At 42.2% G+C, this 15,766-nt stretch overlaps 1 protein-coding gene across 10 annotated transcripts in view; it reads right to left on the bottom strand.

Annotated features, from left to right (window-relative positions):
• The window catches only part of RYR2 (ryanodine receptor 2), a 435,368-nt gene extending 420,469 nt beyond the window's left edge, over nt 1-14,899 (bottom strand). For all 10 annotated transcript variants that reach the window (XM_040597875.1, XM_040597877.1, XM_040597881.1 and 7 more), the window contains exon 1: nt 14,628-14,899. In XM_040597875.1, the coding sequence (XP_040453809.1) occupies nt 14,628-14,675 (48 nt within the window). In that variant the 5' untranslated portion in view covers nt 14,676-14,899. The remainder of the gene's footprint in view (nt 1-14,627) is intronic.
• Between the last annotated feature and the right edge of the window lie 867 nt (nt 14,900-15,766).

Below are 15,766 nucleotides of genomic sequence, written 5' to 3'. Positions count from 1 at the left end.
TTCAATAACAAAAGCAATTGTACTCACCAAAAAGCTTCAAGACAAGTCTCCCAGTCTCACAATAGAGACCAAGAAAAAAGGATTTTTAAAAAAGATATATAAAATATAAAAGAGTAAAAGAAATAGGAAAAATAAGTGTTTTGCATGTATCAAGCACTTAAAAAGCAGTACTCTCCCACAGCACATGAGACTTCCTGAGAAAACTAAACACTATACGTAACCTCAAGTCCAAATTAGAGCTGACCTTGGGTTCCACGGTTGACATAATAAAATTTATGCTGGCCACAGAAAAAGCGCATTGCTAATACAAATTACAAATGCTACTCTGCAAGAACGACATTTAGTTTCTTAACCAAGACTTTGAGGAGATTTGTAGAATAAGAAAAAACTCGAGCTTTCTTCTCAGAAAAGAAGAACGTAGGACAGGTTATTACCTTTACTGAATTGGACAAGATGGCACGTCAGTGTGGCAGAGTTAGAAGAGTTTACCAATAATTAGATGTAAATATTTTGAAAGACAGTTAGCAATGTGTACACATCATTAAACTAACTGTGTAAAGGCCAGTTCACACATTTTTGGTGTGTAAGCATTTGATTAATATTAATAAATATTAATCATGCTTAAAATGGCAGACAAGGCTACGCATTTGACACATTTAGGCCATTATATACAATGGCACATAATGCTGTGAGTGTATCATTCAGCTCTGGTTACAGTCTAGAGGACATTTAACATTAACGTCAGTGACAACAGAACCAGACATAAAAAACATACATGGCCATACAGAGACCCTTGCAGTCATGGACCAGAAAATTGATTCATGAAATTTTTAGCAGATCCAGAGAAGATTATTCTGCTAGCCATTATACTAAAATCAATTAATTTACATTCAGATTGCAATATAATTTAAGCAATAGGTAAGAGAGCCAGGTTTTTACTTGAAACAGCCTTTGTAATACAGGACTTGTTTTTAGGCTTCTGGCCAAAAAAAAAAAAAAAAGAAAGAAAAGTATTTGTACCATAAGTATTTTCTTCTAGCCTTTTGCTAATAAAATAGTGCTTAACAACCTGTTATACCAACTTGCCTGTGTTAGGTATTTCTTTCATTTAAACAATTTATTCCTCAGGCAGGGAAAATGAGATCCAGCTAGAGATTTTGAAAATATAAGGATTTTCTTCAGCTGTTTACTCTGTTTATACAGTAAAGCTGCAAACCCATTTCACTCTCAGAACTCCTCGCCTCTCTGCCCCCCAGTAAAACAAACCACTAGGGTATACCCACTAGTAGCAAACTGGAACTTTTGAGTAAGAACTTACTACAACAACATGCGCTTCCCAAGCCCTAGATGTGGTTCCAATTGTCAGACTGTAATTCTGTAACAGACACAAATCATCATAAAAACCCTCACTCATCAACAGGAAGTCACACAGGTACATAACAAAGAAGTAATTTTGTTAGCATTCACACTCCCTCCCGGTTCACTACCCAATTAAGCTCATGCTTCCGTTGAAGGTGTGTTCCGACCCGTGTCAGTTTACTCTGTTGGTAAATCCAGAAGTGCAGCAAGGCCTCCCAATGTAAACTGCAATGCAAATGCCATGCATGGAAACAAACCTCCCCCAGCAAGTTCTGAAGGTTGAGCACGTCTCACACACTATACTAATTGGATTACTCCACAGGATTACAGCTTCAGAAAACTGATCTAGTAACTCTCACCTAGAGGTTTTCTTAGAGTTACCTCTGTGGAGGGGGCCAAACAATTCCTTAAGCCAGGCACAGGACCTCTGCAGAGAGGTGATTTACCAAGCCTGGGGTGCAACCCCCAAAACCAACCGGTTTGGAAGGGAAGAATATTGTCACTGATGCTCTTTCATCTTTGCAGCTGCCAAGTAAAAAATAAACTATAGAACAGAAAGCAGAATAAAAAAGGGGATAAAACAGAAAGTGTCTAATTTTGCTTCACTAACAGATTTATAATACAAGAAGAAATTCAGAGACTTCAGCTGCAATTGCAGCTGACATACAAATTATAAGCTAGAATTCAACTAGAAATTTCAAAATAAAAAAGAGCAATACATTACTTCTGACAGAATCAGAATAAAGTGATGCCTGTAACATTATCAATAAAATATGTCAACACTGCAGCTTAATATACCTTTAAACCACATAAATTTAATTTTCAGTAGATAAAACCAGATATGAAAATCCCTAAATCAGAAGGGGGCAAAAAACCAAAACAAACCTACATTCTCAGTGGACAGTAGTCAATAAATAGGTGTCAATATTTCAGTATTTAAAAATGCAGGTATACAGCTTTTACTGAACTGAGCCACACATTCCACCTAGAAAAATATACTTCCATTCACCTTTAGGAACATGAAAATCGAATTCTCACTCCCTAATTACTCATTTTTCTCCTCCAATTCCATGGAAAATGGAAGTGTTTCTTTTTGAGTCTAAACTCAGTCATATTACACTTCCTATGCAAAAGCATCTATTTTATTTTGGAGACAAGCCAGGCAACAAGCTACGCCTCTCAAGAGGATGACAAAGCTCACCTATGAGATCTGACATCCCTCCCTCCTACGCTCATTCCCTCTGCCTTTCTAGATAAATTCCATCCATTTGAAATCAAGGATTTTGGAGTCCTTCAGCTTGATAAGCTGAAGCTTTCCAGAGGTCAAGCACACAAAGAATGAGAAAGAAAACGCACACAAACCACACATCAGTACAAACGATGTGGAGAAACACATATGTCTGAAGTTCTCAAGATAACCTCTCTCCTTCCTAGTAAAATTGATGGGACATTTTTAACACACTTATCTCTTGTTCTGAGAGAGGAAAAAAGAAGAAAACCTTGACCTTACCATTTGTCAGACAAAGAAGTTGAAAAGAAAAACAGAAATAAAATAAAAATAAGAATAATAAAAAAATCCCAAATGTGAGAGCCCCCTTCAGAAAAATATCCTTTTACCAATCTGAATGACAACCGCAAGTTCTGCCACAGGCTTAGGTTGAAGCTCTGTCAAACTTTAAATCAGGAAGAGCCATCAATACCAAAAGACAAGGATCTCAGTGGCTGTGACAAGAAAAAGGATGAAGGAGAAAGGTTAAACAACAGGGTTTAGACTTCGATGTTGAAAGTCCAAAGAAAAGCAACTTCAAATGAACCGGCAGATAACATACAGCATAAATACAGTACTCTTCTTGTATGAGATGCTGCTGACAGATTTCAGAAATGGACCTGGAGACACAACATTGGAAGTACTATTCGTGCAACAGCATTTCTTCGACAGGATTTCAGGAACCTTCTCATACCAAAACTAAACTTACAGGATGTTTCTACAAGACCTGGTCAGCTCAAAATGGAGATCAGGCCTTCACTGATGATTTCTTTTGCAATCCTTTCTTTTTGCAAACTTTATGAATCTTCTTCCATCAAAACACCAGTATCAATAATAGTAACTTTTAAAATTCATATTCACTGTATCAGACATATTAAAAGTGATTAGAGAGCAAATAATGGCTGGCATACTTGAACAAGCAGTCAGACTATCATGCTAAGACCTGCTCAAGAACATCTTGGTAAGCGAATCATTAATTCACAAGCGCACCCTACAGAAATTCAGTCAACAGTGATGGAACACCCATGACATTTGAGAAGTTTTCTGCACTGACCTATGCAGCTATCACCCTCCTGCAATTACTAAGTACCAGACTAGTGCTTTTTTGCTCATAAGCTCTTCTGAAGGACTTGCTACGTAATTCCAAGACTACAAGAAATTAATCAAGACTTCTTGCGCACACACCAATAAATACAACTCTTACCCCTGTTATCCATACTATTCCAGCACTGTGTTTAAATGTGATGGTACTGCTTCATGGATTCTTTGCCTCAATCACACTTCAGCAATGTTATCTAACATTTCTGGTCCTGAGAATTCATAGTGTTATTTACAGACTCATCTCAGTTCCTTTATTAGGAAAGTTAGATCTCTTCAGCCACACTTGCCGTGATAGTTTTCATGAATGAACCATTTCACATCTGCATGAGTGTGGTTCCTTCAGCTGTCTACCGGTATGTGCCAAATCCTGAAACAAGTCTTTGCCTTCTGTGTCAACTTAGGCAGAAGAAAAACCCCAACCCAAGATTTATTTAATACAAGCTTTTAAAAAAGAAGGTTAATCCAACTCTTTAGCAATGAAGGGCTATTAAATTACTTGTAACACCAGAAGACAGGTTTTCTCCATCCCCATTTTATTTTTACTAAATCTTTCCCCACAACACATTGTGAATTTTGGGGGGTTTACTTTTCTGTTGCATGGAAAAGTGGATATGCATTCGATCTCCCTGGTACTTGCAACAAGGCTGCATAAATGCACGTAACTGCCTATGCATTAGCATTGCAAAATCTACTTTGTAAACGCAGAAAATAGAAATATGAAGTCACATGATTGATGCTTATTTTCAGTCTAGCCCTCAGTGCTAGAATCACACAGCATTCTCATGACTGTTGTAGGGCTACAGATATTTAGGTAGCTGCTGTCATCATTGAAACCAGATACTTTATCAAAGACTGCTTCAGGATGAAGGTCATGTGGCCGTACAGAGAGGTTTAATCATCTAGCTTGCGCCTAGCAAGCTTCTGCTTATAAGAAATTATATTCTATATAAGTTATAGAAATTATTCTGCTTTACAACTAGAAAACAAACACACCGTAAGTGATTTTAAAATTTATCAGTATGGCTACATTCCTGACCCACAAAGAGGATCAATTATCAGTAACTGTGTTGCCAAACTCCTGAATTACCAAACTCTGATTTAGTGTTTAACTACAGGTTAAACAAGAGTAAGTGCACAAAGTTCCTGTCAAGCTGACCCACCCACTGAGGTCATCAAAACTGATGGATGAAAGGATTTCTATAATCAAGGGAGTCAACCCTGGGAAACAAAGAGCAGATAAGGAGAACACCCTTATGTAAATTATGCAGAAAGAAGCCTCCAAGTGGAAGAGTTCTGGCCGCCAGAGGAGACAAGCCGATAAGGTGTTGTGATCCACAGAAAACCTGTTGTAAGTAGGACAAAGGCAACTGTGGTAATGGCAGATCTGGACCCCCAACTCCAATAGCTCCCCCCACCCCGAAGGAGAGTAAAGCCCCGCTTGGGGAGCGCGCGTGGCTGGTAACAGCCGTCAGCAGCGCTCGCTGAGGGCGCGCTGACCTGCCATGGGAGCCAGAAACTCGCAACCAGTCCTGTGTGCGAATGAAAACGAACACGCAGCGTCCTGTGGGCACGCAAGTTCTCCACTGTACATCGCGTATACCCTCCAGAAACTCGGTGTGCGTGTCAGGAGGGAAGGTCCCCCATGCACCCAGCATGGCAATAAGCCAGTGTTGGCTTTCTAAACCATCGTCTGGTTTGGAGAGTTTTCCTGGTTCCCATTTTCTGTAACAAATGCATCCATGTACCCAGTAGTTCACTAAGCCTTAAGCAGATCTACCCAATTACCCAGGATTACTTTGAACACTCTTTAAAATCCATTCATTCCTCCACCTAAATTCCTATATAAGGAATTCTACTTGGCCATCACGGGAATGGAAGATGCTCATACACCAAGGGAAATTAGCTGGCATAATCAGCAAAGGAATATACCTTCCTCTTTTGCCATTTTTCTTTTATGAAAGAATACACCCCACACAGAGCCCAGGCAGTCACATTTTCCAGCTCTGCCTGCCCTGCAAGGACGAAATACAGGTATAAGAGACAGCCATTTCTGGCTTGATTCCACTAATATAACTCCACTGTCTGGCAATCCCCAGGTAAACTCACAGGCAGCCAATGAAAATTTCGTGTTGCTTCCTCCCATCATTCCTCCAAAAAAAGGATTTAAGCAGGGACATTCTTCACATTCAGTGCACTCAGTTTTCACAGCAGGATTCCAGAGTTTTCACAGATGCAGAGAAGCAAAACATGCCAGTGTTCAGCATTTGGTTCTGCCAACTAATATCCATCAGGTATTATTTCCCACAGTCGAGTAAAAAACAATCAGGTAACAGACATAAGTTGTTGTATAGCACTAATTACTCTGAAATCCTCTGGGAAGCTGCCTCATAAAATGTAGTGATCTTATTACTCCTTTGTGGTCCTATAGTGTTTAGAATATGAATGAAACCAAATCAACAAAGAAATTGTCCTGCACTAAAACATCTTCCATGTTAAAAAATAACTGATCCATGCGCCTTTCAGAGTGATACCTCGTCAAATTTTGCCAAAGTCCCTCTGGGAAGTCTACTGCATTACTAGGTAACATTAGATTTCCAATTTTCTTCAAGCAGTAGTCATTAGAAGGAAGTCATTCCTGACTCTGATAAACATTGAAGTACATCCCAACACTAAAAGAGTGAGCCCATCTTTTTATTTAAAATTTAATGCAGCTGCTAGTGTGAATGCTCCTCTCAACACAGTATTACTGTAAAGCTGACCATTACAGCATTACATTGAAACAGAAATTGTGACTATCAAATAAGTTAATATAGCTCATATTATGTCATCTTACCTGTCACATCTTTCACTTGCCAAACAGTAGGCACATAGGTACCAGTTTGGTTTTATTAAGCACTTCTGAAAAACTAAGCTAAGCAAAGCTTCTGCTGAATTGCAATACACGCCTCAAATATACATTTGTTCAAATCTACAGCTGAGTAACTTATCATCAGAATCTAGACATAGCAACATATATGAAGAGTGTAAACCCTTCACCTGACAAGTTACACCACCATTATTATGTAAAAAATGACAAAGAAAAGCAAGAGTTCTTTCGTAAGTAAATACATAACTAGTTAATGAATCTCACGCCTATTAACAAGGGAGCGCAGCATAAAACTACACTGGAGGAAAAGCACATGGGAGTTCCTGCTAGTCTTTGTTAGGAAACTGGGGTGACCTTCACTGCGCTGCTGCTGCAGGCAGTGGCTGCCCTCAGGTGCTCTATTTGTTACAATAGAGAACAAAGAAATATCACTGCTGTGCCCCTGATGGGCGCAGAGCATTGCAGTGAGCTCTGCATTGCTGTGGTTGCCTTTAAAAGGCTTGAACTGTCATCTGAACTAGTTCCTTTTTGCCTTTTCTCAATTACTGAGATGCATCAGGCTGCCTCTTCGAGAAGCCTTCCATTCCAGAGTGGGATAGACAACACAGCCAGGCATGGCGTAAGTGCCATGCACTTGCAAAACATAGCGTACATCTTCAGCAGAATACAGACGGGAGACAGAAAATTATGCCAGGCTATCCTTCCTTTGCTATTGGGAGGAATCCCAGGGTGTAACTGTGTCAATAATTAGAGTGCTCTGTTCTCGCTTTCACCTGACCACAGCTCAGGTTTAAAATGGGGGTTTTCAAGCTGTCTGAAGGACAAAGTAACAGAATTGACATTTCAGCTTTCATTAGAAGAAAATACGTTGCGCTTAAGTTTTCCTCATTTTATTTACCACATTTTATAAAGCTGTCTGTTAAAGCTTTTTAATCTAAATAAGAAAAAGCACTGACAAGACAGTAGGGCAAAGTCTGCCCTGGCACTTGCTTTTCCAGTCATTTTACTAGTTCAGGTTTTGGTGGTTAGGGTTTTTTTTTCCCTTTCTTGTTCTTGAGAAAAATCATACCCCTCTTCCTCTTCCTTCAGAATAACATTAATATTACTTCAAGAACTGATGTTACGAATGCAAGTACATACCAAGAAAGGAAAAGTCAGACCAAATGAAACAGTTACTTGTGTAGCACATATGGATGAATTTGGACAAAATAAAAGAAAATTAGGGTGCTCTGATCATGTACTTTATTAGCTACTTCCCCTGTTCTCCTAATGCTCTAGCAGAAAATTCAAACCAAGTAGCTCAATCAAGGCAGAACTCGGCTTCTGGTAGTTTTATATGTCAATAAGAAGTTCTCACTTAAGAGATACAGGACTTCCCTCACAAAAGAGGGGACCATTTTTGTTCAGAGATGAAGTCTGAATGGTATCAACAGGAAAACATTACTCTTTCAACCTTAGAAATTACTTGTCTGGAGAATTTATTCTTCTGAGAAACTGTGTCCACCTGCAATCAATTGCAAAATTCTCATTGATGATCGGTAAAAAAGCAAGCCCCTCTCCAATATAAAATACAAACAGAGAATTGCTGCAATTTTATTTCTACATCAGTACCATGAAAGGGACAGCCATCTCCAAAAATTCATAGAGCTTAATTTCCCAGAATTGATGAGCTAATGGATTCAGGACGTAAGCCGTAACGAGAATCTAACAGTATCAGAGCTAGGAGCAAATCCAACCAGAAGACTGAATCTTCCCATAGAGTTTTTTTAGCAGTTTTCAGAAACAAACCTGCATTTACACAGGAACAACTATTATATGCACACTCCCAGCCATTCTGCCTGCAAACAAAGGCTGGATACGAAATCCTGGTTACACTGAAATCAATAGCTCTGCCTTCACAGGGATCAGAGTTTCACTCCCAAAACGTTGAACAGTGCTCCACAGGGGTGGCCACGAGGCCCATTAAAACTTACATATGCAAAACCCAAATATTTTTTAGAAATGGTACTATAAAAAAAAAAAAAAAAAAAGACCACCATTGCTTTGACTAATGTATTTATTTTAGCTATTCTTACCAACACTTAAGATACAGCCATAAATCTGTGGTACTTATGTATGACAATGAAGCAGAACTCCATTTCATGAGACTTCTGTATAGCACTTGCAAGGAAGTATTTGCTAATGAGTAACTACTCTTTTTGTGCACAAATTAAGAAAAAAAAATTTAGATAGCCACAATATAGAAAACACATTGCTGACATGTTCCATCAATCACAACTAAAATTGCAACAACCACAGTAAGAGAAAGTTACAATTCTTTCATTTACCCTGATAAAATGTGTTCATTTTACAGTCCAATGTTTATTTCTGTACTAGTACCATGATGCCAAACAGAAAAATTTGTGTCACTGAAGTTTTATTAGGAAGTATAGGAATACATACACAGTTTCTGAGTTTTCTTTTGCCATTCTCCACAAAACCAAGCCTACTTCAGACAATTCAGGAAATTTAAACAAAACGTTTAATTTAATTAATTAAGAAAAACAAAACTAACTCAGAGTTTTAACATGAAGCACCTGTAAGTATAAAAATCAGAATAAAAAGGTTTTTGCATTTTCAGTGTAATTCAAATACTTCCTGGATGCAGCCCACTGTCAGTATTTCCCCACACAGATGGTTTCCAATCTTTTATCTTGATTCAGAGAAAAACACACCCCTATTCGCACGCCAGAAAGACTGGTGTACTTTCCTGAATTAGAATCAACCTGTGCACTTTCCACACCACTATATAAGAGGATAACCACCTTTACAATATGCTGTCATAATATAGCATTCAGATCAAGAAGTGAAAGGCAGACAGAGCTCTTAGGACCATTCTAAATCTTGGGTCAGAAATTAACTGGAATTGTCTCTTTACCATCTGCCCACAGCTTAAGTTCCTGCAATAGACTTTCCTCCCACTTCAGGACACTGAAAAGCATGGTGCATCAAAGCATCTTCAGATACTGAAGGAAGAGCAGCTCTCTGGCTCTCAGAACATCAGTCAACCAATTCACAGAGCAAATAACTACCCTGGTGGACCAACCGTTTGCTACAGAGCTTCCTCAGCCTCCTGCTCACACATCCGATTCAGACAACTTCCAGATGCAGAACACTGGACCAGACAGTACACAGACTAGACAGCTGATCTTATCCAGTAATATCACCTGAATGGTCATATAAAATGTTTGTCAAACAATTTTGGAATCAAAAAATTCATATAGAAAATTTTCACACAATTCCCAAATAAAAAGCAGACTGCATGTCCTAGCTAAAACCTGTTCACTACAAACAGCCTGTCCAGCTCAATTCCAAAACAGAATTTGAGATCATATTCGGTATCTGTACTGCAGTGCAGTGCCTTAGAGGGGAAGGTACAAATGCTGCAATCTCAGCCACGCCATCCCTCACATGAGCTGTTAAACAGTGGTCTCTCATGCCAGTACCTTGTGAATCTTCAGAAGTCACATACTGACAGGTACAAGAAATACTTTTTAACAATAAATAAAAAAAAAAGGCTAACCAAAGTGTTTTTCAGTGTTCTTTCCTTCTAAAATTGCTTCTAATATCCAAGATTGCTTTTGAGCATTTTCTTCAGTGCATTCTGCAGCTGTGTTTTTATGTTTGATGACTGCAGCTACCAGAATCTAACATATTTTGAGAGACCCCTTTAAAGATAAGCAGCATATGAAAAGCATCGAGGGATTTAACAACAAAAAAACCAACAAATAAATTCTATTTCACCAAGAGATTCACATAATTCTTCTCATGTTTAGTTACTTATTTTACAATAATCTTCTAACCTTGTTTTTCCAGGTTCCTTTTGTGTCCTCTGATTCCACAGAATCTTCATTCAGGATAGCATCTAAGCATATGATTTTTAGTCAGATTTAAAGTGACATTCATTGTTTAAATGCTGCCGTAATGAAGAATATCTGGAACTGAAGTGACTCTGGGATTACAGAATTCCTGCCCTTGAAATGTGACCACCTTACATTGTTCGTTTCAGAATGCAGAAAAATTCTCTGCCATAGACTCCATTCTTTTATAATCTGAAATATTAAATCCCAGCACTGAGTGAGTAAAATCTTTTGCATGTCAAACATGAATCTTAAATAATGTTTAAGTTCATTTAAAAGCCCTTTTCCAGTGTTGGAAAGTAGTCTTACACTTCTCTCTGACAGTCACACTCAGAACAATCAAGTCCATGTAGCAAGTAAGGCAGCACAGAGTATGTTCACTCAAGCAAAAGATCCTATTTTACTGCAAGTTGCTGATTAAACAAATGAAGAAAAAAAAGAAAAAAAAAAGAAAAAAGCATTAGAAGAGAGCACACAGTCTAACATCAGCATTCCAACCTTAAAAAGAAAAAAAGGGGAAGAGATGAAAAGGAGAAGACGACTCCAACAGACCTGGGGAAAATGTGCTGCTCACACTGATTATGCTTCTGGTTCCTGACAGACGTAATAGTCTTCACTGCCTCAGAAGACAGTCGAGAAAGACCATAACCCTGTCAGCCTTACTTGGTGTGTTCTGGTGGTGTCTGCTACCACAAACGTAGAAAAGATGACTTGCCTCTAATTTAAGAACCTCCACAACTCCAGAAAACTATCCATACTGGCATCAGGAACACCACAAGATGAAACAGCTACATTACACATTTCTCACCACTCTTAGGTACATAGTGCTCCCAAAATTCAGGACACCTTAAACCGACAGAAGGGATATTCATAGGCAGTATTTTGGTGAAGTACTGCAACTGTTTTAATCCTCTCATCAGCTTACCACCCACTCCACACAAAAGCCTTCCCTTAGGGGGGTTCTGCTGCACAAAAAACAATCCTTGCACAGGTGCATTAGGCAAAAACATTTTTTGTTTTTCTCCTGGAACTCTGAATTATTTTCACTCTGGTCAATTTACACATCCTAAAAAAACAAACAAAACCCAAACAAACAAACGACACTAACCAGGTCATTTCCGTATTAACTATAAAAGTTTCAGATTCTTGACTGTAAAGACTAAACAATGTAAGTGTTTTGCACATGTTTCTCCTTTCTCCTAGTTAAAAAAAAGAAAGCAATCCTTTACAGGGAAAAAGTCCTCCCCAGAGCACAACTAATAAAAGCTAGAGCAGGGCACTTGCACCTCTTCACTTCTCTTGCACAGTGTGTGCTCATTCAGTGGGAAAATCAGGAGAAGGTACTTCCAAGCCCCAAAAAGGCTACACATATCACAAGGTCATCTCCAGCTGGAGTATTCAGCAAAGTAACGAGGGAGAGACCCCTGTCTGTGTGGAGAAGCACGTCGTTCCCAGGACCATAGAAGATTTCCCTGAGAACTGACCAGCACAGAGCTGGATTCCAGTCTGTCTGAAGTTAGCTCAAACAACATAAAAACCGATGCTTCCAGAAGTGCCGGGTGGTAACAGGTTACATTCCCTTCTCAGAAGTGCCATATCAAACTCAAATTGTTCCCAAAAGAAACAGGAATCCATCCTAGCAGCAAAATCTGTAGGAGGAAATACATGATGCCACCTTATCAAAAAATTAGAATAAAACCAGCAAATTAAGAAGAGGAGTCATTAGGCAAACAGAACTGCGTGAAGAAGAAGAGAAATGGATATTACCGGTCAAAATCTAGATGACAAGTACAAATGCTGTTCGGTAGCTTGATGCAAATAAAGATTATTTTCTTTATTTAATAAAATCTCATATTTCTCTTTAAACATTAAAAAAAGTAATAATATTGTGTTTACATTCCAGGGTGTACTCTAAAGATGGTAAGGTAATTTTGAAACACCAAAAAGAGAACCCAAAATTTCAGAAAGTTTATCAGGTCCTATGAAAAGAAGAAAAAACGAAGAGCACTGTTTCCATCTAGTCGGCCTACAGATGTCATCATTAAGGTATTCAAAGCATGGAAAGCTTTTTCACTTGCATAAGGTGTTCTTTGAAAAGTTCTATTTTATCTACCAAGCCATTTATGAATTCGTCTGTCCCTAACTACCGTTTTAAAAAAATATATATCCAAAAGAGAAACCGCAGCGATTACCAGGTAATATCCAATTTCCAGTGCTTTCTATCAATGTCATTCAGAAAGTTACCCACATCTGATAGCTTTAGAGAATACTAATCCAAGTTTTCTAAGAATAGATGAAAGGAAGTCTACATCAATTATATGTCTTAAAGCAACTGACTTTTCCAAGTCATGTTCAAAACTTTGACAAAGTGCAAGGAAAAGAGGAGTAAAAATCACTAACATACTGCTAAACATCAGAGATTCACAACTTCACAAGGAAAGGATGTTTTTCAGGCCTTTTTTATTTCACTACACAAAAAGCATTCCCCCTCATGCCTCAGTTTACCACGTTCAAGGTCATTTTATCACCACCACAACATTCTAAAAAGTTTTAGAGTATCTTCTAAGGCTGGGCTGGCCAGATCTGTACAAAGCCTGACACATTTTATCGGGAGTGCTGCTTTACATAACATGCTGCTGCTGTCAGATGCTGTAGTTTAACGTTACCGTAGATGTGCTGAGCACCATTAGCATGCTCACTGCTTCTCTCTCCCTATTAAGCATTCAGATAACAGCCCTCCCATGAGCTAAGCTTAAACATGCAAACCTGCAGGAAGACTGTCGTTGTACAAGTCCTCCAAAAATGTTTACCAGTGAGAAGTACTAATAATAAAACTCGCGTAAATCGAAATGACAAATTATCTTTCAAAGAAGCATCCATCTGTTTGGTCTTTAGGTGTTAGGCAACACTACAATAGAAGTCACAGAACGCCGAGGGGAAAAAAGTTGATGATCTACATGCCAGCGTTGCATAACAGCTGTATTCCCCATAAAGCCAGATTTTCTAAGAATGCTCAATCAATCAATAATAATAATAAAAAAAAGAATAACAGCATGTATATGTTATTTTACAGTTACTGACTGAAATAAACATAAGATGACCGCAACCTGGGATTCACGATTCTGCAAACAGCATATGAGTATGCTTCACGTAGACTGCGTGGCTTGCTTTTCCCTCCTTTGCCAATGTATTTTCTTACAAGACACTGATCACAAATGTTTTCTAAACCCGACTGTACTAAATAAAAAGCAAGCTGAGCTTTACCCGTGGGTTTAGCTCCACTTAACAAATGCCTCAGCAATTTTTCCTCCAACTGTGACAGGGCTCGCGTACACCACCACTCAAATATGCCCATCTGCAAAACTTGCTAGGGTTGTGCATGGAAACAGCACTTGGGAGATGGCCCAGGAGGTAAATAAAAAGCATGGCTTGAAGAAAAATAATCCAGATGAGCATAAAATGCAGCAGTCCTGATGTATTAATTAAACGGAAGGAAGAAACTAACGCTCCAGTGCCTTCACATGCTTTGGACTGAAGAAAACAGAAGTAAAGGAAGGATGCTCACACCAAAAAAAAAAAAAGACAACCCACACGTTATTAATCTGTGTTCAGCCAGAACGCCTGCAAGTTAGTGGGAAGCTTGGTAGAGAGGGGGTGGGGTGGGAGAGGTGATTGGGTTGTTTGGTTTTTTTTTTAAATTCTATTTTTGTAAGAGGAGTGTGATTGCAGCTTTTAGGCTGGGAGGGCTGCTGGGTTAGGATCCGCAGTAGGCGAGCGCACGGGCGGGGGGCGGCAGCGCGGAGGTACCTGCGGGAGGCGGCGGGAGCGCCCTGCCCGCGCCTCAGCCCCGCGCCTCAGCCCCGCGCCCGGCGGGGAGTTACGGCCCCCCGCGGGTGCTGCCCGGTGGAGAGGGAAAGGGCTGGGGGCTCCGCACCCGCCCTGACAGGAGCGCCCCGGGGCGGCGGGGCCCGCTGCCCCCTCCCCGGCAGGACACCCCCCCCCCCGCGGCGCCCGGGTGCCCGCCGCCCGCAGCTCAGGGCAGGGTCCGGGCGCCGCCAGCCGCCCCGCTCCGCCCGCACGGCCCCGGCCGCTGCCCCACGCCGCGCGGAGGTGGGGAGACAAGCCCGGCGCTTACAGTTCGCAGGAACTGGATCTCGTCCTCGCCCTCGCCCCCCTCGGCCATGGCTCCCCCCTCTGTCTCCTGCTCCCGGGCGCTGCTCCCGGTGCCCGGGCGGGCGGCGGCGGTTCCCCGCGGGGAGGCGACGGCAGGCGGCTCACGGCCGCGCCGACACCGGGCTGGGGCAAATGCGAGGGCGGCGGAGCCGGCAGCCCCAGCCCGGCCCTCCCTGCCGGCGGGGTGCGGGCGCCCGTACGCCTGCAGCAGGCTGGCAGCTCTGCCCAGCCGCCTCGCCGCCGGTGCCTGCCACGGGAGGAGGGGGATGCGATTAACCGGGGGAGGAGGGGGAGGCGGAGCTCCCCGGCCCCCCCGCTGCCGCAGGTGATCCGCAGCCCGCTCCGCCGCACGCCAAACCCGCCGCCCAGCGCCCCCTTACTGGCTGCTCCGCGCAGAGGCGGCTGGCGGCCCGCACGCTGCCGCCGGGACTCGCCTCAGGCGGCGGCTGCCCGGCGGGGCGGCCGCGAGGCGGGGCGGCCGCGGCACTCGTGCCTCAGGCGGCCCGGGGCTGCCCCGGCTCCCTCGGACCCAGCGGGCAGGCCGGCGCCGTGCCCGAGCCCGACCGGCTGGAGCCCCGCGCGGGGCGCTGCAGGCAGCGGCGCCTCAGGAGGGGCAGAGCCCCGCGGGCTGCGCGGGAGGTGTCTGCCCTCGGGGAGCGGGGGAGCAGGGGCAGCACGGCTTCACCAGGCGCCGCGCCGGCCTCCACCCGCCTTGTGAGCGAGCTACACCCAGGCAGAACGAGAGGGGTTCCATTATAATTTCCTTGAAGGATAGCTGCCATGTGTTTCCCGTGAGGTAAAGCCAAGGGTTGCGGCAGAATAGCTCTTCAGGAGCGCAGGTGCAGGCCACACCGAACGCAGGAGACGCTGGTTCTGGCAGGGAGGATGCCAGGCCTCCGGTTCGGCGGCCCACAAGGGCTGCGGGGCTTCCAACATCAACGGCATTAGGGAATGAAGGAAGGTGCAGTGGAGGGGCCTCGGCTAATGCCGTGCAGCGGTCGTGAGGTGAGGACATGGTAAAATTAACATTGGATCGTTGGCAGAGTAAAACGCGTGAGGGATGTGTGTGACTCCAGAAGGCTTTTGAAGGGCCAAAACCAG

The sequence above is a fragment of the Falco naumanni genome, chromosome 6, assembly GCF_017639655.2.
Source record: "Falco naumanni isolate bFalNau1 chromosome 6, bFalNau1.pat, whole genome shotgun sequence".
Taxonomy (NCBI): Eukaryota; Metazoa; Chordata; class Aves; order Falconiformes; family Falconidae; genus Falco; species Falco naumanni.
Note: the sequence above shows the minus strand (reverse complement) of the source record. Positions and strands in the feature narration are given on the sequence as shown.